The sequence below is a fragment of the Gorilla gorilla genome, chromosome 8 (genome assembly GCF_029281585.2).
Source record: "Gorilla gorilla gorilla isolate KB3781 chromosome 8, NHGRI_mGorGor1-v2.1_pri, whole genome shotgun sequence".
Lineage (NCBI taxonomy): Eukaryota > Metazoa > Chordata > Mammalia > Primates > Hominidae > Gorilla > Gorilla gorilla.
The window spans coordinates 80,986,415-81,010,856 of NC_073232.2; the positions used below are offsets into that span (position 1 = coordinate 80,986,415).

Genomic DNA, 24,442 nt, shown 5'->3' on the forward strand with positions numbered 1-24,442 from the left:
ATGTGATAATTGCATTAACTGCACAAATTGTAGAGCATGTGTGTTTGCACAAATATGAAATCTGGGCACCTTGAAAAAAGAACAGGATAACAGCAATTGTTCAGGGAATAAGAAAGATAACCTTAAACTCTGACTGCCAGTGAGCCGAGCGGAACAGAGCCATATTTCTCTTCTTTCAAAAGCAAATGGGAGAAATATCGCTGAATTTTCTCAGCAAGGAACATCCCTGGGAAAGAGAATACACGCCTGGGGGAATAGGCCTATAGACAGCCCCCCTGGGTGTGGCCGTCTCCTATGGTCTGTAGGCTGTAGGGGTGAAATAGACCCCAGTCTCCCATAGTTCTCCCAGGCTTATTAGGAAGAGGAAATTCCCACCTAATAAATTTTGGTCAGACCGGTTGCTCTCAAAACCCTGTCTCCTGATAAGATGTTATCAATGACAATGGTGCCCAAAACTTCATTAGCAATTTTAATTTCGCACCGGTCCTGCGGTCCTGTGATCTCACCCTGCCTCCACTTGCCTTGTGATATTCTATTACCTTGTAAAGTACTTGATGTCTGTGACCCACACCTATTCGCATACTCCCTCCCCTTTTGAAACTCCCTAATAAAAACTTGCTGGTTTTACGGCTTGTGGGGCATCACAGAACCTACCGACATGTGATGTCTCCCCCCGGAAGCCCAGCTTTACAATTTCTCTCTTTTATACTCTGTCCCTTAATTTCTCAAACTGGCTGATGCTTAGGGAAAATAGAAAAGAACCTACGTGACTATCGGAGCAGGTTCCCCGATACATTTCATCATAAAAGATATATAAATGGTCAACAAGCTTATGAAAATATGCTCAACATCACTAATCATTAGGGAAATACAAATCAAAACCACGATGAAAAATTACCATACACCCATTACAATGGCTGCTATCAAAACAACAAAAGAAAATAACGAGTGTTGGCAAGGATATGGAGAAATCAGAATCCTGCACAACTGAGGATGGGACTGTAAAATGGTGCACCTTCTGTAGAAAACAGGTTGGTGATTCCTCAAGAAATTAAAAATAGAATTACCATAGATTCCAGCCATACCACTTTGAGTATATAACCAAAAGAACTGAAAGAAGGATCTCAAAGAGATAGTTGTACACCCATGTTCACAGTAACATTATTCACAACAGTTAAAAGGAGGAAGGAACCCAAATGTCCACTGACAGATGAATTAATAAAACATGGGTACAATGAAATATCATTCAACATTAAAAAGGAGATAAATTCTGACACATGCTGCAACACTGAGGAAGCTTGAGGACATTATGCTAGGTGAAATAAGACTGTCACAATAAGACAAATACTGTATGATTTCACTTAAATGAGATATAGCAAAAGTAGTGAAACTCATAGAACAGAAAGTAGGATGGTGGTTGCCAGGGGCAAGGAGGAAGGGAAAATGGGGAGTTACTGTTTAATAGGTACAGAATTTCAATTTTCCAAGATGAAAAAGTTCTGGAGATTAGATGTACGATATGAATACACATACATAACACTGCTTGTGAATTGTACATCCCAAAATGGTTAAGATTGCTAAAACAAAAAACTAACAATAAATAAAGATTCCTGCTTTGGCCACATATATTCAACATTGTACTAAAAATTCCAGCCAGAGCAATTAGGCTAAATAAATACACACACCCAAACTGGAAAGAAATAAATAAAATATTTTCGTTTGCAGATGGCATGATCTTATATGCAAAAAATACTAAAGTATCCACAAAGGAGCTACTACAAGTAGGAAACAAATTCAGCAAAATTACAGGATACAAGATCAACACTCAAAAATTAGTTGTGTACTCATTACAATGCACAGTCAAAAAGCAAATTAACAATTCCACTTACAATAGCATTTAAACAAAAAAATTTTAGGCTTATGGGCCATTACAGTCTCTACTGCAACCAGTCAATTCTGCCCTCGTAGTGTGAAAGTACCCACAGACTATACATAAATACATGAGTATGGCTGAGTCTCAATAAAACTTTATAGACACTGAAGTCTGAATTTCATGTAATTTACAATAGCATTTAAATGAAAAACTATTTAATAAATTTAAGCAAGGATATGCAACACTTGCACACTGAAAACTACAAAACATTAATGAAGGAAAGAAGACCTAGGGGAAAAAAATCTTACATTCATGGATTATAAGATTTAATATTAAGATGATAACACTCCCCAAAGTGTTATTACCCACTCCAATACTTACCCAATGCAATACTTATCAAAAACTCAACATACTTTTTTGCAGAAATAGAAAAGCTAACTAAAAATTCCTATGGATTGCAAAGCACCCTGCTGTGGAAAACTGTCAGTTTCACAATAAATTAAATGTAAAATTACCATACGACCCAGCAATTTCACTCGTAGGTATATACCCAGAACAATTGAGAGCATGTATTCTAACAAATATCTGTACATGAATGCTCATAGGAGCACTATTCACAATAGCGAAACACAGGATGACCCCCAATGTCCATCAACAGATGAATGGATAAACAAAAGTTGGTATATCCATATAATAGAATATTGTTCAGTCATAAAAAGGGACAAAGTACTGATATACAACTACAACATAAATGGGTCTTGAAAACATTATTCTAAGTGAGAGATCAGACACAAAAGGCTACAAATTGTATGATTCCATTTGTATGCCATATCTACAACAGGCATATCTATAAAGACAGGAGATTATTGGTTGCTAGGGGCTGGAGCAGAGGGGAAAAAGGGAGCAACTGCTTATTAAGTTACAACACTGCTTATTAAGGGTACTATGTTTCCTTTTGGTGTGATGAAAATATTCCAGAAATAAATGGTGGTTATGGTGGTACAACATTGTGAATGTACTAAAGTCACTGAATTCTATACTTTAAAATGGCTTAATTGTGAATTTCATGTGATGTGTATTTTACCATAATTTTTTTTTTTTTTGGGTAGAATCCCTTCAAAGTTATTGCAAATATTCCAGTTCTGCCCGGTCTCTAGGGCTGTCACAAAGCCTGCCACATCCTAACAACCCATGATCACCCTAGCCTACCAGGACTGTTTCTTTAAACAACCATAAGTCCTAATGCTACACAATTCATGTGATTTTTTTTTTTTTTTTTTTTTGAGACGGAGTCTCACTCTGTCACCCAGGCTGGAGTGCAGTGGTGCAATCTCAATCTCGGCTCACTGCACCCTTCGCCTCCTGGGTTCAAGCAATTCTCCTGCCTCAGCCTCCTGACTAGCTGGGATTACAGGTGCACGCCAACATGCCAAGCTAATTTTTGTATTTTTAGTAGAGACGGGGTTTCACCATGTTGGTCAGGCTGGTCTCGGACTCCTGACCTCATGATCTACCCACCTCGCCCTCCCAAAGTGTTGGGATTACAGGTGTGAGCCACCTAGCCCGGCCTATTTGAATTTTTTAATCACATACTTTCTCTTGATATCTCTTAAGTTTTCCCCTGGACTGCACATGAATTATTCACTTCGTTGTACTACTTTTTCATGTAACTGCAAGACTGTCATCGGAAGTTTCACAGTGTCACCTAATAAAGCCCATTGACAAACTGTTTTATGTTCCAGTTTCACAACTCTGTGAGATCACAAGATCTGCATTCACTTACATGACATTTTTGTTTTACTCTTCATCAACTCTTTATCAGAAATCAGCAAACATTTTCTGTAAAGGGTCTCACAGTAAATATTTTAGGCTTGTGGGCCATTACAGTCTCTGCTGCAACCAGTCAACTCTGCCCTCATAGTATGAAAGTACCAACAGACAACACATAAATACATGAGTATAGCTGAGTCCCAATAAAACTTTATATATAATGAAATCTGAATTTCATATAATTCTTGTTTTTTTTCCCTCAGCCACCTAAAAATATAAAAACCATCCTTCGTTTGTGGACCGTAAAAAAACATGCGGCAGGCTGCATTTGACCCATGAAATGTAATGTGACCTCTCCTCTATATTTTCCCTGATGTTATTTCTACTTTCATATGAATGTATAGACATTTTTTAAACCTCAATAATTACTTTAAAGCAAAACGGTGAAAAAATAAACAACTTACCTGGGATGTGATCATCTTCCACTGGTGTTGGAAGAGCAGAGCAAACTGTGAGGGTGTAGCTGAGAAATAAGAAAAGATCATGAGTGATGTCACTTGCCTTAAAAGGTCCACTTCGCAGCTGGCAAAACATCTCTGAAAGGGAGATACTCACACGCCCATGCATGACTCTGGCATGATTATGTACTGCTTGGACTCATTAGTTTTCCAATGTAAAAACGTTTGTTTTCTACTGACTTAAAAACAACTTATGCTGTACTCTAACAGAGTATGCAAACCGATATATTAAACTAATTAAGCAAGTTAGGAAAAGCCAAAGAGTGGAACATAATACTTTCATTAAAACTGATGCTAAACAAAAATACTTAGGTTTTAATCTTTATTACAAACCAGAGAATCCCAACAAGGTTTTGAAAAAAGCGACGCGGTATTTTTCAGCCCAGTTTTTTTTGTTTGTTTGTTTGCTTTTTTGAGACAGAGTCCTGCCCTGTTGCCCAGGCTGGAGTGCGATGGCATGATCTCGACTCACTGCAACCTCCTGCCTCAGCCTCCCAAGTCGCTGGGACTACAGGTGCGCACCACCACACCCGGCTAATTTTTTGCATTTTTAGTAGAGACGGGGTTTCACCATGTTGGCCAGGCTGGTCTCGAACTCCTGACCTCTTGATCCATTCCCCCCTCAGCCTCCCAAAGTGCTGGGATTACTGGCGTGAGCCACCGTGCCCAGCCCAGTTTTTTTGGAAGGAAAACGAACTTGCTCTAACTTGATTTCAGGTTCTCAAAACCATCTTTGGATTTAAAAAAGCGAACTGATTTTTACTTACTCTGTTGTCAACGCAGCAAACACCCTCCTGAGTCCTCAAGCGACTCTGTCTGTTCTTGACTCTGCCGCAACAAAATGTGTCAATGTCATCAGTCACTTAACACGTTAAGCTCGTTTCCTGTCCACCCCACCCCATCCCATCTTTTAAATAAAGCGTAAATAGATAACTTACAGACCTTTCTCACGGCTGTACCTCTGTTTCTGTAAGATCAAGATGGGGGCATCCGTACATCTCTAGTTGTGCTGCAGTGCGCCAGCAGCTCAGCATCTAGAACGAGCGAGTAACGAATCCAGGCATGGAGGGTGCTGTCCTCCACTTGGCTGCTAAGCTTGTCCCTCCGCATGATGCCTTCACAACTCCCCAAGAAGCGGTGCTGTCTGTTCCTTCGGCCTTGCCCTCCTCTGCCCCCACATCTGAATGGGCACAAAGCTCCCAGCCTGTGGGGGTCTGGACAGGACACAAATCGAGCCTCTGCTCCTCCCACCCATGCTCTAGATCTCTAGTGAGGTGTCAGCCCAACGGGTTGGGTGTCCTCCTAGGAGGGCCCCTGGGCCCTCGCCCCCCACCCTTCCCTTCTTACCCCACAACAGCTGCTTTGCTCCAAGACAGCTGGGCCTAAGCCCTTCAGTTCGAATCCTCATCCAAGACAGAAAGCTCCTACATCTTCCTGTCACTTGAGCCACGAGCTGGACCCTCTGAAAATGCCCACTGGTGCTACTGGGGACACAGGCGAGGCTGGACAGTGCCGGAGGGCCTGGGGTGCCTCCCTCCGCGCGCGCGGCCTCACAGGTCAGTGGAAACAAGAAATTCCTCAATCCACAGCCACGATGACTTCAAAATACTTCCCTAAGACATCAGGCAATGAAGCTGCGACCTGCGAGGACACAGCAAGCCAAGTGACGCTGGCCAGAGGCTGGGTGTGGAGTCCGCGCCTGCAGGGTCCCTCCCCGCCCCGCGGGCGCTTCTCGCCACCCCGTTCGCCTCGGCATCGCAGTGACACCGCGGCGACGCCGACCACAGGTGGTTGTGAGGACAGCGAGATTCTGAGGGGAAAGAATGAGAGAAGCGCGCATCTATTGGGCAGAAGGCCCGTTTCTGCGCCGTCCTGCGGAGGCCTCCGGGCATCCTTCACCTCAGGGAAGAGAAAAATCCAACCTCACTTGTCACAGGCGCGTGACTTGCGCGTTCCCTTTGGGAGCACAAGAACCAAGGCAGGATTCGGACCCAGGCCAGGCGGCAAAGCCGTTTCCTCTCTCCCACCCCCAGGCCGCGCAGAACCCCCAGTCCACCCTCGCCCCTGCCCTCCCTTACTCACCCTCCGCGTCCTCTACCCGGACGCCAGGAGATGCCGGGAGCCCTCCCCCTCAGACTGCCGGGGAGAAAAACAAACCTGGAGCCATACGGCAGACATGCCCAGAAGGCCCGAAGCGGCTCCCGCGACGGGGGCCAGAAAGTGCACACTACATTTCCCACAAGTCCTCGCGCCGCTCCCTTAGAAAGTGCACGCTTCATTTCCCACAAGCCCTCGCGCCGCTCCCTTAGAAAGTGCAGACTACATTTCCCACAAGCCCTCGCGCCACTCCTTTAGAAAGGGCATGAGGTTTCAGCCGCATTGGGTAGTTAGTTCCCAGATGCGGCAAGTGCAGTACTGCAGTTTTATTCGCTAGCTGAAATAAATTATGAGTATTTAAATTACACAGCTTTTTCATGAATTACATCCCCCTGATGATTTGGCTGTCCTCAACACTTCCTCATTTGGCAGAATTCACGAGTGGAATTTCTCCAGACGAGGTCGGTTCCTGTGGCACCGCGGCACTACCGCAGCACCACCTCCACTTGCGCCAGTGTGGAGAGCTTCACTTGCTCCTTTCTGGTCCATTGGACGCTAACCGTGAGAAAACACGCTGGACATGAGCATTACCAGCCTGTAAGCTGTCGTAAAGATAACTCGGAATTGCTCTTCAAATTTTATTTGTTAAACCACGTAATACCATCTTGCATGGCAAACATGCATTTTCCATTCTTCAGGAGTATGCTGGATCTCTTGATCACGATAACTTTTTAAAGTTCACTGGCAGAGGTAATACAGGAGTGTAAAACCAAAAACCGTAGGTTCTCACTTATAAGTGGGAGCTAAGCTGTGAGTACGCAGAGGCATACAGAGTGATATAATGGACTTTAGAGACTCAGAAGGGGCTGGTAGGAAGGAGGCCGGAGATTAAAAAAACTACACATGGCCAGGCGCGGTGGCTCACGCCTGTAGTCTCAGCACTTTGGGAGGCGGAGGCGGGTGGATCACGAAGTCAGGAGTTCAAGACCAGCCTAGCTAACACGGTGAAACCCCGTCTCTACTAAAAACACAAAATTAGCTGGGCGTGGTGGCACACACCTGCAGTCCCAGCTATTTGGGAGGCTGAGGCAGGGGAATCCCTTGAACTCGAGAGGTGGAGGTTGTAGTGAGCTGAAATCGCGCCATTGCACTCCAGCTTGGGCAACAAGAGCAAAACTCCATCTCAAAAATGAAAAAAAACCACTATACATTAGGTACAGTGTACACTACTCAGGTGACAGGTGCACTAAAATCTCAGAATCCACCACTTTATAATTCATCCATAACCAAAAACCACTTATACTCCAAAAGCTATTGAAGTTTAAGTTAAAATAAAAATAAAAAATAAATGCCCACTGACCAAAAAAGAAGCATTTTTCTCCATTTCTATTCCCTTCTTTACCACCACTGATGATAATCCCACTTGTTCCCATGCTGGAAAAGCATTTAGTACCATCCACGTAAAAGAATCAAATTATTCAAGGGTTGAGATGCATTTCAGAAGACAGTCATGGTAAGTACAATAATGATTATCACTTCGAGACACAATTTATTTTCCTGCTCATAATGTTTTCTTTTTTTTTTTTTTTGAGACGGAGTCTGGCTCTGTAACCCAGGCTGGAGTGCAGTGACATGATCTCGGCTCACCGCAACCTCCGCCTCCTGGGTTCAAGCGACTCTCCTGCCTCAGCGTCCCAAGTAGCTGGGACTACAGGCTTGTGCCACCACACCCGGCTAATTTTTGTAATTTTAGTATAGATCAGGTTTCACTGTGTTGGCCAGGCTGGTCTCGAACTCCTGACCTCGTGATCCGCCCGCTTCGGCCTCCCAAAGTGCTGGGATTACAGGCATGAGCCACTGCACCCAGCCTAATGTTTTTCCATTTTAAGAACAGTCTTGACACTTGTGAATATTCCATTATTTCCTTTTTTTTTTTTTTAGACCGGATCTCATTCTGTCACCTGGGCTGCAGTGCAGTGCCAAGACCTCGGGTCACTGCAACCTCCGCCTCCCAGATTCAGGTGATTCTCCTGCCTCAGCCTCCCCTGTAGCTGGGATTACAGGCACATGCCACCACGCCCGGCTAATTTTTCGTGTTTTTAGTAGAGACTAGGTTTCACCATATTGACCAGGCTGGTCTCAAACTCCTGACCTCAAGTGATCCATCCGCCTCGGCCTCCCAAAGTGCTGGGATTACAGATGTGAGCCGCCTCTCCTGGCCTCCATTATTTCTTTAATGCATTCACGTTCCATTATGCCATGGATTATTTCAGTAACATTGTTTGCTCTTCTTTCAATTTGCATAATCCTATCCCTAAAGAGATTGAAAACTAGGGACATGCCACTCCTAGGCTCCTTGGGACTCGACACATCCTCCTGGGATCATCTCAGGAAGGGGACTGGCTGTGCAGGCACCGTGGAGGTGGTGCTGATCTTCCTTTTTTTTTTTTTTTTTTTTTTTTCCAACATTTTTTGATCTGAGCAACTGGAAGAACCAGGTTGCATTTTTTTTTTAATTTTTTATTTATTTTTTTTATTTTTTATTGATCATTCTTGGGTGTTTCTCAGAGAGGGGGATTTGGCAGGGTTACAGGACAATAGTGGAGGGAAGGTCAGCAGATAAACAAGTGAACAAAGTTCTCTGGTTTTACTAGGCAGAGGACCCTGCGGCCTTCCGCAGTGTTTGTGTCCCTGGGTACTTGAGATTAGGGAGTGGTGATGACTCTTAACGAGCATGCTGCCTTCAAGCATCTGTTTAACAAAGCACATCTTGCACCGCCCTTAATCCATTCAACCCTGAGTGGATACAGCACATGTTTCAGAGAGCACAGGGTTGGGGGTAGGGTCACAGATCAACAGGATCCCAAGACAGAAGAATTTTTTCTTAGTACAGAGAAAAGTCTCCCATGTCTACCTCCCTCCACACAGACGCGGCAACCATCCGACCTCTCAATCCTTTCCCCACCTTTCCCCCCCTTCCACTCCACAAAACCGCCATTGTCATCATGGCCCGCTCTCAATGAGCTGCTGGGCACACCTCCCAGACGGGGCCGTGGCCGGGCAGAGGGGCTCCCCACCTCCCAGCAGGGGCGGCCAGGCAGAGGCGCCCCCCACCTCCCGGACGGGGCGGCTGGCCGGGCAGGGGGCTGACCCCCCCCCACCTCTCTCCTGGACGGGGCGGCTGGCCGGGCTGAGGGGCTCCTCACTTCCCAGTAGGGGCGGCCGGGCAGAGGTGCCCCTCACCTCCCGGACGGGGCGGCTGGCCGGGCGGGGGGCTGACCCCCCCACCTCCCTCCCGGACGGAGTGGCTGGCCGGGCAGAGGGGCTCCTCACTTCCCAGTAGGGGCGGCCGGGCAGAGGCGCCCCTCACCTCCCGGACGGGGCGGCTGGCCAGGCGGGGGGCTAACCCCCCCACCTCCCTCCCGGATGGGGTGGCTGGCCAGGCGGGGGGCTGACCTCCCCACCTCCCTCCCGGACGGGGCGGCTGGGCGGGCAGAGGGGCTCCTCACTTCCCAGTAGGGGCGGCCGGGCAGAGGCGCCCCTCACCTCCCGGATGGGGCGGCCGGCCAGGCGGGGGGCCAACCCCCCACCTCCCTCCCGGACGGGGCGGCTGGCCGGGCTGGGGGCTGACCCCCCCACCTCCCTCCCGGACGGAGCGGCTGGCCGGGCAGAGGGGCTCCTCACTTCCCAGTAGGGGCGGCCGGGCAGAGGCGCCCCTCACCTCCCAGACAGGGCGGCTGGCCGGGCGCGGGGCTGACCCTCCCACCTCCCTCCCGAACGAGGTGGCTGCCGGGCGGAGACGCTCCTCACTTCCCAGATGGGGTGGCTGCTGGGCGGAGGGGCTCCTCACTTCTCGGACGGGGCGGCTGCCGGGCGGAGGGGCTCCTCACTTCTCAGACGGGGCGGTTGCCAGGCAGAGGGTCTCCTCACTTCTCAGATGGGGCGGCCGGGCAGAGACGCTCCTCACATCCCGGACGGGGCGGCAGGGCAGAGGTGCTCCCCACATCTCAGACGATGGGCGGCCGGGCAGAGACGCTCCTCACTTCCCAGATGTGATGGTGGCCGGGAAGAGGCCCTCCTCGCTTCCTAGATGGGATGGCGGCTGGGCAGAGACGCTCCTCACTTTCCAGACTGGGCAGCCAGGCAGAGGGGCTCCTCACATCCCAGACGATGGGCGGCCAGGCGGAGACGCTCCTCACTTCCCAGACGGGGCGGCGACCGGGCAGAGGCTGCAATCTCGGCACTTTGGGAGGCCAAGGCAGGCGGCTGGGAGGTGGAGGTTGTAGCAAGCCGAGATCACGCCACTGCACTCCAGCCTGGGCACCATTGAGCACTGAGTGAACGAGACTCCATCTGCAATCCCGGCACCTCGGGAGGCCGAGGCTGGCCGATCACTCGCGGTTAGGAGCTGGAGACCAGCCCGGCCAACACAGCGAAACCCCGTCTCCACCAAAAATATATGAAAACCAGTCAGGCGTGGCGGCGCGCGCCTGCAATCGCAGGCACTCGGCAGGCTGAGGCAGGAGAATCAGGCAGGGAGGTTGCAGTGAGCTGAGATGGCAGCAGCAGCTTCGGCTCGGCATTACAGGGAGACCGTGGAAAGAGCGGGAGAGGGAGACCGTGGGGAGAGGGAGAGGGAGAGGGAGAGGGAGAGGGAGACGGAGAGGGAGAGCACTGATCTTCCTATGCAGCCTGTTGGCCCTCATTGTCATGGCCAGTGCAGCTGAGTAGGAGAAGGAAATTGACCATTTTCATTATGACTAACAGACCCTGAGGATTCGGGGGTTGGTATGTGCTGTGGTCCTCTTCTCCGATGGGATCTTCCTTAACTTAGGTTGCAGATGCAAGTGGAGTTTCAATCAGAAGCCCGGAACCCCAGGGGAGGAGGAAGCCCAGGTGGAGAACCTCATCACTGCAAATGCAACAAAACTCCAGAAAGCAGAGAGCTGAATGAAGTGCAGCCCTCCAGTGGGAAGCCTCTGGAACCTGAAGGCAGCTGCTTGAACTTTTAGATGCAAATGTTGATGCTTAAGAAAACAGCCACTTCAGCAACAAATCTTTCCAGAAGAGAAGCCAAGAACTTGTTTTTCCTGCCATGCCCTTCCCTGTCCCCTCTAACACCATTCCTCCACCTGATGATCCAACTAATCCCTTGCCTCACCACTGCAGCCTGCAGGCTCCTCCAACTCCTGTTATGTGTCTGTGTGTGTGTTTGCTGACTGTAGTGTTCATGGCTACTTGTTCATGGTTATTATAGTTAGTGAACTGTGGACTCACTTTCCTGGGCAGGGGCTGAGCCATGTCGCCGTCTGCTCCTCTCTGCCCCCCATCACCTCTCACTCCTGGGAGTTGGCTTTTTTCCCTGGAGAGTCTAGCTCCTTCCCTTTAGAGCATGGGCAGGAGTCTCCAGCTGTCTTGGGACCTGGGAAGGTTTGCACCACTTTCCTCATCTTTCTTCATGGAGTCTCTTCACTTCTTTTACAAGAACCTCACTTCCTTATCCCACTCCAACCCCAGTCTGTTCTGAAGATCAGCAATTGGAGATACAAAGCAAAGCAAGGAGTTTGTGAGCCCAGCATTACCTTCAGGAGGCTACTAAACCCTTCCATGGTTATTTTTCTCCCTGGGGAAGCCCCAGGGAGCCCCATCTGCCCTGCCTTTCACATAGCACCCAGGGATTCCAGGCCCAGGGCTGCTGCTTTTTTTCTTTTTTTTTATTCAGACAGAGTCCCACTGTGTCACCCAAGCCGGAATGCAGTGGCACGATCTCAGCTCATGGCAACATGGGTTCAAGGGATTCTCATGCCTGGGCCTCCCAAGTAGCTGGGACTATAGGCACGCACCACCACGCCCAGCTAATTTTTGTATTTTTAGTAGAGATGGGGTTTTCCCTGGCCTCAAGCAATCCACCTGCCTAGGCCTCCCAAAATTCTGGGATTACAGGTGTCAGCCACCGTGCCCAGCCTGGGCCCAGGACTAATAATCTACACTTGGGGAATGTAGCCCCTGCATATCTTATCAGCAATAACCACAGGGGCTCTGGTGCCCCACCCATCTCCAACCTTCCTGCTTCTGAGACTTCAATCTATAGCCCAGTTTTTCTGGACACAGGCTCCCATCCCTGAAGCTGCGTCTCCAGCAGGTGATGACTGAAGGATTCCCATTCTGTTGCGGCCAGCACACTGGAATGGACAGAGGGGGAGAGTAAGGGGCCTTTGCTTCTCTGCCTATGTCCCCTTGGTCAGCAGAGACAACTCCTGCATCCTTTGCGCTGCCAGTCAGTGGTCACAGAGGTGAGTTAAGTAGGTTAGAGACCCAGTAGGCTCCATGCAGTGCTGCTGCAGAGGGTACAGGAAGAGGTCAAAAGTCATAATGAGACTGGGAGCTCAAACCGGATCCCACCATTCCTGTCCTCCATGTGCCTGTGGAAATCAACCAAACCCAGCCTCTGTGGCTAGACTGCTGTTTTCTGTATCACGATCTGTCCTCTGAGCAACAGAAAAAAGGAATAAAATATTTGTTTCCTAGTGAAAAAAAAAACTATGAATAAAAAACAAGTAAACTTCACTCAATGGATTGTTTTTAAAGTAAACAAAAATTTTGGAGTCTTTTCTTGAAAATTAAAATTATTATTTCAAGACTTTACATAAACTAACAACTTTCTCAACTGTGTTAGTTACAGGAGCCAATGAGTTTCTAACTGCAAAGGAAATGAAGAATATCGAATGCCAAAAAAAAATCACACAATCCTTTAATCACTCAATTCTAATAGTGTAAATGCTGAAGTAAGAGAACAATTTTATGATAATTACTTCAATGAAAATGCAAAGAACATCAGATGCTATTTTGACATCATGATGCAGAATGTGGGCAGGATGGCCCACAACTTGGAATCTTTACTTCAGCTTGGACCAAGCATGTCTGTGCCCTTATGCAAACATCAACCACAATTTGTATTTGTATCATTGCCACCAAAAGCAGTTCAGAAGCAAAGGGAAAATATCTTCTGCCTTGTGATTACTTGTATCCATGGCTCTGCTGAAAATAGGTGAGGCATTTAGATCATTGATCATCTCTGTGATCATAGTGAAGCTATTACTTTTGTTGTTGTTGTAGTAGATTTCATCTTGGCTCTTCAAAATTTGATTGCATCTTTGGAATCAGAAAATACTTCTAGCAGTAATACTTTCAGTAATACTTTCAAACTGTCATTTGAGCTGAAAGACTGCTGCTGTTATATAGTGTGGCAGATGTTTACAACTTCCATTGCCATTACTATATCTCAATCTGAACTCTATTTATTTTTTTTTTTGAGACAGTCTCACTCTGTCACCCAGGCTGGAGTACAGTGGCACAATCTCAGCTCACTGCAACCTCCACCTCCCAGGTTCAAGCAATTCTCTTGCCTCAGCCTCCCGAGTAGCTGGAATTACAGGTGCTCGCCACCACACCCAGCTAATTTTTTGTATTTTTAGTAGAGACAAGGTTTCACCAAGGTTTGCCCACGCTGTTCTCGAACTACTGAGCTCAGGCAATCCACCCACCTAGCCCTCCCAAAGTGCAAGGATTACAGGTGTGAGCCACCACACCTGGCCTTGATTTCTTTTTAATAAAAAAAAATCTGTTTACAATTTTATATAATATTATTTGAGGAACTCATATATCTTCCATGTTTAGCTGTTATTATGTGCTGGTGTCTTTCTCCATTTTTGCATACTGCACAAAAAGTTTCAAAAGGAATCGTTCCTCATTTAATAAATCTCCACTTTTCAAACAATTCATCACAAAGTTTATGCTTGAATTTTGGTATTTGGCATTCAAATATACACAAATAAAAATAGATAATAGCAACCACCACAAAAATTAAGCTGAGTGAATTTGATAGTCTCGCAGCTGCCTTTGTGTGTCTGTCACTCACAAGTCTGAACTCAGAACTAACATCAAACAGGGGTTGAACCATTGAAAGCATTACAAACTTGTAAATTAATAATCAATTGAAGTGGCCGGGTGCGGTGGCTCACGCCTGTAATCTCAGCACTTTGGAAGGCCGAGGCTGGCAGATCACAAGGTCAGGAGATCAAGACCATACTTGCCAACATGATGAAACTCCGTCTCCACTAAAAAAAATACAAAAATTAGCCGGTTGTGGTGGCACGCGCTTGTAATCCCAGCTACTCAGGAGTTGAGGCAGGAGAATTGCGTGAACCCCGGAATTGGAGGTTGCAGTGAGCCAAAATCACGCCACTGTGCTCCAGCCTGGTGACAGAGTGAGATTCCATCTGAAAAAAAAAAAAAAAAAACTCAATTGAAGTAGAGTTGCCATTGAAGTGGCCTGAGATGGCTATCCTATCCTTGGCTGGTATCTGGGAATGTGAATTTTGGGAAGGTTTGGGAACCTGGATTTCAGAAGGGTTCCCCCAACCCTCACTGATCAAATGGCTCCATTGTACATAAACAATATGGTTTCTGCGGAACACCTGGTTTTTTTCTGGGAATCTGGAATTTTGATTTGTGCACAATAGACAGTGTCTACATGACCAGCCCCTAATAAAAAGCCCAGGCACTGAGTTTCTAAGGAGCTTCTGTGACAACATTTTGCATATGTTGTCACAACATGTTGCTGGAGGAATTCAGCATATCCTATGTGACTACACTAGGAGAGGATGCTTGGAAGCTGGTACCAGGTTTCCTCTGGACATGGCCCTGTGACCTCTCCCCTTTGCTGACCTTGCTGTAATAAGTCATAGCCATACTGTGACTATATGCCAAGTCCTGTCAGTCCTCCTAGCAATTTGTTTAACCCAGAAGTGTTCTTGGGCAACCCCAATACAGCTGGCATCAGAAGCAAATTTTTTTTTACTTCTCACTCTGTCACCCAGGCTGGAGAGCAGTGGCACAATCATAGTTCACTGCAGCCTTGAACTCCAGGGCACAAGTGATCCTCCTGCCTCAGCTGGGATTACAGGTATGTATCCTGCTGAATAGCTGGGACTACAAGCACGTGCCACCATTCCGGGCTCTTTTTTTTTTTTTTTTTCTGTAAAGATGGGGTCTTGCTATGTTGCCCAGGTTTATCTTGAGCTCCTAGCCTCAAGTGATCCTCCTCCCTCAGCCTCTCAAAGTGCTGAGATTACAGGTATGACTCATTGAACCTGGCCCAGAAGTGGAATTTGCTAGAACAACCCTGACTTACTAAGATTTGGCTCCATCACTGTTTGGGAAAAGGAAGAATGAAGGGGAACAGCGATAAGCCTTTGATACCTGGGTGTCTATGGGGCCCTCCATGGTTTGAGAGCAGCAGCTGAACTGCCATCTGCTGTTAGAAGCCACATGGGGTTAGAAATGGATCCAACCCTGGCTTCTTTCAGCTGCGCTGAATGAAGTGAGGGGGAAAATATGCACCTGGGTGATGCCTTTGTTTTTTGTTCTCTTCTCCAGGTGGGAGGTAAGAAAAACAACAGTGACAAATTATAAAGGTGAGTGTTGGGTGGCCCCAAACTGTTAAAAGTTCTCAGGGCTGGAGCAAAGCTGGGGTGGGAGGGTGGGGAGGATGGGGAGGGTTCCAAGACTCCATCAGCCTCTTCTTCAGCCCAGCTGCTGCCCTGTTGCAAGAGCTGCCTCCTTCTTTGCCACCCCTGTACCCTCCCTCATCTGCTTTCCAACCTGAATAGTTCCCACAGCAGTAATGCTAACCTAACTGCAAATGCTGGATTTACTGCTATGGGTTTAATTTGCAACATAAAAAAAAATGTTTAATGGCTTTGTGTTTTGTGGCTATTACATCTAGATGTATTAATATGATAAAATTGATATAAAATGTTAAATGCTTTCAATTTCATAAATTCCAGACGGAACACACTGATCAGGAAAAGCTGCAGAGGAAATTGAGTGTGACACAACTTCCTTGCTTTTTGCAGCTAGTGGACAGCTTGGAATTTAAATTCTCAATACTGGAAACAGAACAAGTCTCCAAAATTAACAATTTTTCTATGTTTTTTGCCTACTGGAGCCACTGGAAAAAAGGAGACAATATGAAGAGAGACAACCTTGAGCTAGAGATATGCTTTGGAATTTACAAAGCAGTTTTTCATCTCTAATGAGCTCTTGTAAGATCATACAGCTGACCTTCAGAGGGTGATGATTTTCTGGCCCCATGTGTATAGTTTTGAGTTGGTCAGCTTGGACTCTAAGGTGAATAGGTAAAAAGCCCAGCAAAGCCTTGCTTGTCACTCGGCTAAGAACACAGTTGTCTGGCCCTGAAGCATCTCAGTCTCCAGTTACTGGAAGAACATATATTAGATGCTGGGGAAACTATAAGGCTACAGGGTGACTCTGCATGTTGGCAGGGAGAATTGTTCAAGGTAGAAACTGGGGAACAAAGAGAGAGATTCTCATCTGTCTAGCTGCTGTTATGTGCTAATTTGGGGGTAAGAAAACTGTTAAGGAATAAAAAAGCCAAGACCTCTGTTCTCACAGGGCTTTCAGGATGGAAGGGAAAGTGGTCACCGTACAAATTGTATACAACTCCATTAGTACTTAAGAGGTCTGATTTATTGCTTTGAAACACAAGCGCAGGATGTTTAAGGTTTATCAGTAGCCTTTCCCTTTGCAGAAATTGTAAACTAAAAATAAAATCCTAAGCCCCCACCAACTGAAGGATGCTCCCCTTAGCCAAGGGGACCCCAGAAAAACCTTACAACTGAGTTCCTGGCCATAACGAGATGGGAGGTCAGACATGTCTCATTATACCCTCTCATGTTTGTCATTTAGACACAAGAACTGACCAGCATTAACGTTAAAATAGAGATCATAAGACTGGCAGAACAGACTTTTTGTGGCAATGAGATACCAAATTATAAACAAGACCTAAGGCCATGCCAGGCAAGTGTTAGGTCAAGCACCTTAAACTTTAACTATGGTCTAACTGCCACAAGGTTTTACTTTTTTCTCTAGCAGCTAAATAAGCACTGGCCTTGAGATAAGCAAAATGAAAACAACTGTAGGTCTTCACCAGACACTAATTGGCTCCCAACCCTTGTCCCAAGCACCATAACTACAGCTTTGATTAGACAAGAGACTGATTTCAGTAACTTTCTCCTGATAAGAAGACCACCCATCATAAACTGGTTCTGGCTGGGTTTACAGAGGTTGCACACTTGAGTGCCTTTGTGTCCTGAAAAGACCTTTTGACTGATAGGGCCTAATTATAATACATTCAAATGTTAGGTCTCCACCCCAGAGTGAACACAGGTCATATGTTACATGCATATTGGTTCAATACACGTGCATTGGGACCACCTTCATGCATATTCATAGCTCCTCCTCTAACCTGTTGAAGATGTATGTTTAGCTAACTTGTCCAGCATAATGCTCCTACCCCAACCTATCTTCCTTCAAAGTGCCTGTCTCTGGTCTTAGCCAGAGGCATTCTTCTCAGCCTGTTGCAGGCTGTAATCCCTTATAACAAATAAAGCCTCCTCTCCATTCCAAATAGTTAAGTCTTGTGATTTTTTTATTTTTTTTATTTTTTGAGATGGAATTTTGCTCTTGTCGCCCAGGCTGGAATGCAATGGCGCAATCTTGGGTCACTGCAACCTCTGCCTCCCAGGTTCAAGCGATTCTCTTGTCTCAGCTTCCTGAGTAGCTGGGACTACAGGCACCTGCCACCACGCCCAGCCAATTTTTGTATTTTTAGTAGAGGTGGGATTTCACCATGTTGGCCAGGCTGGTCTCAAAATCCTGACCTCAGGTGATCCACCTGCCTCTGCCTCCCAAAGTGCTGGGATTACAGGCATGAGCCACCATGCCCAGCCTAAATCTTGTGATTTTTAAATTTAACAGTCAATTAAATGGTTCCTTGATAGAGCAGCATTTAAGGCAGACATTAGTTTTTATTGCCCCATAATGCAATGTTATGTTTGCATTTACTTGTCAATCAACTCACTGGGACTGAGGCAGAAGTAAAACCCACAATTAACTTACCCCTGGCCTATGTGATAAAGTAACGTATCTTTTGTCACGTATTTGAGAGGCATCTCTGCTACCGAGAACTTTTTTTTTTCTACCTTTTATTTTAGGTTCTGGGGATATGTGCAGGTTTGTCATGTAGGTAAACTCATATCACAGGGGTTTGTTGTACAGATTATTTCATCACCCAAGTACTAGGCCTAGTACCCAACAGTTATTTTTTCTGATCCTCTCCCTCCTCCCACCCCACCCTCATGTAGGCCCAGTGTCTGCTGTTCCCCTTTGTGTCCATGAGTTCTCATCATTTAGCTACCACTTATAAGTGGGACTGGGCAATTGCTGACCTGCATCAGGTGGATCTCCCAGGACATAAGCAAAAGACCCTTGGCCACAACCACTACCAAGGTCCCTTTCTCTGCTGCCTCCAAGTTGAGGAGGAAACATAAGCCCTAAGGTCACCCCAGAGCTGTGGTGGAAAGCCCAGGAGAGATAAAACCTGAGTAGTTTTAAACTAGAATGTGCATGTGGCTTTTTAAACATGTTTGCAATTTTTTTTGCTATTCTCCCCTTGAGATTTGGGGGGCTATGCCCACCCTTAACAGACTAGACACTAGTGCTAACTTGTCACTGACACATGACATGAAAGTGATGCTGTGTAACTTCCAAAGTTATGTTTAAAAAGGCCATGGGCATCTGCCTTGTTCACTCAGGTCACTCATCTATGGTGCCATTGATCACCAAGTCAAAGCTCTGAATGTCCTGAGACTGCTCTGCTACCTGGAATCCCAGAGTACCTGGGAGGTCTCCTGTAGGTCCTGCAGCCAAGCCCCATGTCCTCTGCAGACATGTGAGTGAAGTCACTTCCAGATGATGCCAACCCTTTGCTGTGGATTCAACTCCAGCCAATGAGTCTTCTCTGCAGTCCCCAAAACCAATAAGCAGCAATAAGCCATCTTTTCTGTGTCTTCCTAGCCCTGTGAACCATGAACAAAATAAAGTGGTTGTTTTATGCATTATTTTGGTGGTGATGGTTCTTTCTTAAAAAAAAAAAAAAATCACAGTAAAAGCACCAAGAATAACACACTTGTAGGACATTCATAAGGTACAAAATAACACACTGAAATCTAGGTTTCCTTCTTTCCCTCTTCTACAACCTATCAGGTTCTGCCTCTGGAAGTAACAACAATTAAGTTTCTGCACATCTTTCCAGATTTATTAATTAAACAATCATATAGCACTGACACTGCGAGGAAGCTTTTAAGGGCTTTGCTTATATTTATTCATTTACTCTTCATTCACTGTGGACACTCAGGTGGCAGCAGGAAGGAAAGTATTTTGCTGAACCAAATGAAAGTTGATCTGCTCTTTGAATGCTGTTCCTTCAATCATATGGTTCTATTTTCTTGATATATTCCCAAATACTTTTTATTTTCTCCCCTAATTGAGCATTCAGAGATGTAACACTGTTTTCTAGTTTTTCTTCCATTTCAGCACTAAATCTTAAATTTCATATGAGACAGGCAGTGGTGAAATTCCTGAGTCACTGGACATGTATATGTATGTTTGTGATGGGGAAACACACACACACACACACACATTTTTCTATCTAGCTATTAACCATTAAAATTCTATACTCAGAGTGAGGAAATATTACACGTTCCTTCCCAAACACTGTCAACTACCCCTTCAATTAAATAATCCCTGAAAAAATGGCAACATCTATATTAATGCAGTTTTTATCTCATCAGTGACCCATTTGATAAAATAGTTCTAGAAACTTGTAATGAATCAGCAGTGATGGAAATTTGTACTGAACCATTTCATATCTAAAAGGGTATCTACTTTGTTTTAGACATGACCACTCTCTCATGTTTATTTTAGAATTTTCCATTGTTGCGTGTTTAAACGGCTTGTCAATTCCCTTCCCTTTCCTAATTCTCATGACCAGATCATAAGAATGTGTGTGATCAGGCTGACTGATGTGCCACAACACATATTTAATCCTGGAATTTAGGGTTATCAGAAGTCTCCATTTAGGGTACATGTGCACAACGTGCAGATTTGTTACATATGTATACATGTGCCATGTTGGTGTGCTGCACCCATTAACTCGTCATTTACATTAGGTATATCTCCTAATGCTGTTCCTCCCCTCTCCCCCCACCCCACAACAGGCCCTGGTGCGTGATGTTCCCCTTCCTGTGTCCAGGCGTTCTCATTGTTCAACTCCCACCTATGAGTGAGAACATGCGGTGTTTGGTTTTTTGTCCTTGCGATAGTTTGCTGAGAATGATGGTTTCCAGCTTCATCCATGTCCCTACAAAGGACATGTACTCATCATTTTTTATGGCTGCATAGTATTCCATGGTGTATATGTGCCACATTTTCTTAATCCAGTCTATCATTGTTGGACATTTGGGTTGGTTCCAAGTCTTTGCTATTGTGAGTAGTGCCACAATAAACATACGCGTGCATGTGTCATTCTTTCTGCTTATTATTACAGTTCTCTGGAGACATCAGTAAATAGGCTGCATTATAAATAATGTTTCCCATGAATCTTAGCTTGTTTCATGTTGCTATAACAGACTATCACAGACTGGTTAATTAATAAAGAATTTATTTCTCACAAAAAAAAGAAGTCTCCATTCAAAAAAGTATTAATTATATGTTTTCATACAACTGACTGGTGAACATATACTGCTTCATTTTTCTTAATGTTTCAGTGAATAGCCAGCCTTTTATGTATACATTAATGGAGGATCTCTCAATAAATTCAAAGAGATTCAGAAATAAGTACATAAACTTAGTTGCATAGAGAGAAAAATTAGGTACTATACATAAGTGACAAAAGAAGGTTTTATATAATTACTTTTTAAAATTAAATTTATAATAATGCTTTTAAAACTAAATCTGGAACAAATTTTAAATTATTTAATCTAGAAATGTCCAGTGATTCAGGAACAGTAGAAATGGGTGGGGAGGGCATTTCAACTCAAGCATGAAACTCCTTTTATTCTCATCATGTTAGCTTTTTCCCTCTTTACTCTGAAATGTTCACTATCAAATATATTTGAGAGACAGGTCTTTTGCCTCATTTAACATTTATCTCATACACAGAGAATAATACTGTGGGTCTGAGATTCAGTTTTTGAAATGCAACATATACTCTAAGTGACCCTTTTACCCATGTCAAAATAGCAGCAGTTGGACCCCATAATGTGGCATGTATTCATTTGAAAATTCTACAGCGACCTATCACTGTGATCATGTGATGAGTAATATCTTGCCTTCCATTCTAACTATCACTCTGTGAGCTTTGAGGTTCAAGTTTGACAGCGTTTGTCAATTTTGGAACGTCATACAAAGAATGCTCAAATATGGGGAATTTTGTGTACTGTTGCTGAGGCATGTTCACTTTCATCTTCTGATTGTGGTTTCTTCAAATAAGCCAGTTCACTTGTACTCAAAATGTCTTCCTCATTTTTTTTGTTTCCCCCACTCCAATTCGTCTATGGATTTATGAACATGTTTTATAGTATTATTACTGATTTGTACTTTTGATTCTTCCATCAAGCTTTTTGTCTTAAATATTTTCCTATTTTTAGAAAAATGTACTGTTTCCCCACACCACTTTGGACACAATCTTTCATAGAATAGATACGGAAAAAACACAACCACACTGCCTTCATCAGATGAGGAGAATCTTGATACAAAATACAATATGAGACATTCTATGAAAGGGAAATTATAGACCAAAATCTTCTGAGTATAAATGTCAAAATCTGAAACCAAATATTAAAGTGGCCTAAGTCTGGAGATTTTGAGGAAAAAAAAACTGAAATTTCATGGTGGGAAACATAATTTTGCCTAGTTTAGAAGTTTTGAGGGATTGTTTTAAAGAAAAATGTAAAAGATAAATAACATTAAATGGATATAAAAGGTTATAAAATAAAATATTATAAAAGGTTATAAAAATGTTTATGAAATTCTTTTGCAGTCAAGATTGGGATTAGATTTGTTTATAAGGTCTTATTAAAATTAGCCATAATATTAAAATGCATTAATACCCAACTAAATTTTTTTAAAAAATTAAGCTTAAGATTTGTTCTCCATCGAACTTAACAAAAAGAGTATATATTCCCGTGTGCCAGACTGCCAGGTCACCACATACTATTATGTTGGGTTTGCATATTTGATGATGTGTCGCTACCAGGATGCCATAAGGGTCTTTGCCAACATCCTCCTCTACATCCAGAGGACCAAGAGCATGTTCCAGAGGACCACATACAAGTATGAGATGATTAACAAGCAGAATGAGCAGATGCATGCACTGCTGGCCATTGCCCTCACGATGTACCCCATGAGTATCGATGAGAGCATTCACCTCCAGCGGTGGGATAAATACAGCGACAAGATGCTGTGCATGCAGAAAGGTGACCCACAAGTCTATGAAGAACTTTTCAGTTACTTCTGCCCCAAGTTCCTGTCGCCTGTAGTGCCCAACTACGATAATGTGCACCCCAACTACCACAAAGAGCCCTTCCTGCAGCAGCCGAAGGTGTTTTCTGATGAAGTATAGCAGCAGGCCCAGCTTTCAACCACCCGCAGCTTCCTCAAGCTCTACACCACCATGCCTGTGGCCAAGCTGGCTGGCTTCCTGGACCTCACAGAGCAGGAGTTCAGGATCCAGCTTCCTGTCTTCAAACACAAATTGAAGAACCTGGTGTGGACCAGCAGCATCACAACCCTGGATGATGAATTTCAGTCAGCCTCAGAGGTTGACTTCTACATTGATAAGGACATGATCCACATCATGGACACCAAGGTCGCCAGGCGCTATGGGAATTTCTTCATCCATCAGATCCACAAATTCGAGGAGCTTAATCGAACCCTGAAGAAGATGGGACAGAGACCCTGACGACATTCACATACATTATTCAGGAATCTGTTTTGATATATTATAGGCTACCGTGAAACCTTTACCTAGACCAACCATCAGCCTGTCAACTCAGTTAACAAGTTAAGGACCAAAGTGTTTCAAGTGGATCTCAGTAAAGGATCTTTGGAGCCAGAAAAAAAAAAAAAAAGAAATTTGTTCTCAATGAGATTACACGTGGTAGTAATTTTTAATTCTCAAATCTGTCTCTTTTTAAAACTTCTGAGATTTATATCTCAGAAGTTCAACCTTTACTATTGTTTTACACATTATTTACAGATCACACATCATTGCCCTCTGTTTCTTTTCCCCTTCAAAAGGTGTATCTTTTTACTTCACTAGAACGGTAATTTTGTCCTTCAACTTTTCCATCAGCTCTTTTAACTTTTCCCTCATATTCTATTTCTGCTGTTATAATACTAAAATATTGATCTCAAAAGTTAAAAAAATTTTGCAGATGTAACATGATTTTATATTCTTAACTTTTTGATATGTCTGAATTGTTGCAAGTAATCAGGAAACTTCCCATTCTATTATTAGGTTGGTGCACAAGTAATTGTGGTTTTTGCCATTACTTTCAATGGCAAAAAACCGCAATTACTGCACCAACCTAATACTAGGAGCCATATATCTACCTGCTCATGGTGCTAGTTTTCATGTTTACATTCCTCTATAGTACAATGTTCACTCATGACCTTGAATACATTATGCCTGTGTCTAATTAAATTCAAGTATTCATTTCATCAGGTTTGACTTCCAAGTTATTTAAATAGGCTTTATTTAGGTACTCCCCATTCTCAAGTATGCCTTACTCCAGGTTGCTCAGATAGTTGCTCAGATTAAGTCAGTGAGACAGTTGGGGTCACAGATTTAATTCATTAAACCACTAAAGCATCAGCCCAGATAGGCATATTTTCAGTTAATTTCAATTAGCCACTCATGAAGGGTTGGCCAGTTGAATGGAAGTTGATTCTTGGCACAGCCATCAACTGGAAATTGGTTTAAAATGTCCTGAGTTCTGAGCCAGATTGGGGGCTGATATAATTTGGATATGTGTCCCTGCCCAAATCTTATGGTGAATTGTAATCCTCAGTATTGGAGATGACTGGGTGAGAGGTGACTGGGTCACGGGAGTGTATATCTCATAAATGCTTGTTGTTGCTCTTGCAATAGTGAGATCTGGTTTAAAAGTGTGTGATACCTCCTCCTACCATGCTCCTGCTCTGGCCACGTGATATGCATGCTCCCACTTAGCCTTCTGTTATGATTCTAAGTTTCCTG

At 44.6% G+C, this 24,442-nt stretch overlaps 1 protein-coding gene and 1 pseudogene across 13 annotated transcripts in view; one reads left to right on the forward strand and one right to left on the reverse strand.

The window, feature by feature from the left end:
• The window catches only part of LOC101130677 (zinc finger protein 37A), a 56,302-nt gene extending 49,873 nt beyond the window's left edge, over window positions 1-6,429 (reverse strand). For 2 of the 13 annotated variants that reach the window (XM_031015529.3, XM_063710143.1), the window contains exons 1-4: window positions 6,244-6,398; window positions 5,104-5,195; window positions 4,929-4,989; window positions 4,108-4,166 (exon numbers count right to left, since the gene is read on the reverse strand). In XM_031015529.3, the coding sequence (XP_030871389.1) occupies window positions 4,108-4,122 (15 nt within the window). In that variant the 5' untranslated portion in view covers window positions 4,123-4,166; window positions 4,929-4,989; window positions 5,104-5,195; window positions 6,244-6,398. Of the gene's footprint in view, window positions 1-4,107; window positions 4,167-4,928; window positions 4,990-5,099; window positions 5,196-5,508; window positions 5,803-6,243 lie in introns of all 13 variants that reach the window. The other 11 variants (XM_031015526.3, XM_019035502.4, XM_019035505.4 and 8 more) reach the window with 11 other exon arrangements.
• Window positions 6,430-13,112: 6,683 nt separating this feature from the next.
• On the forward strand, window positions 13,113-23,143 carry LOC101129594 (eukaryotic translation initiation factor 3 subunit L-like; annotated as a pseudogene).
• The last annotated feature ends 1,299 nt before the right edge of the window (window positions 23,144-24,442 follow it).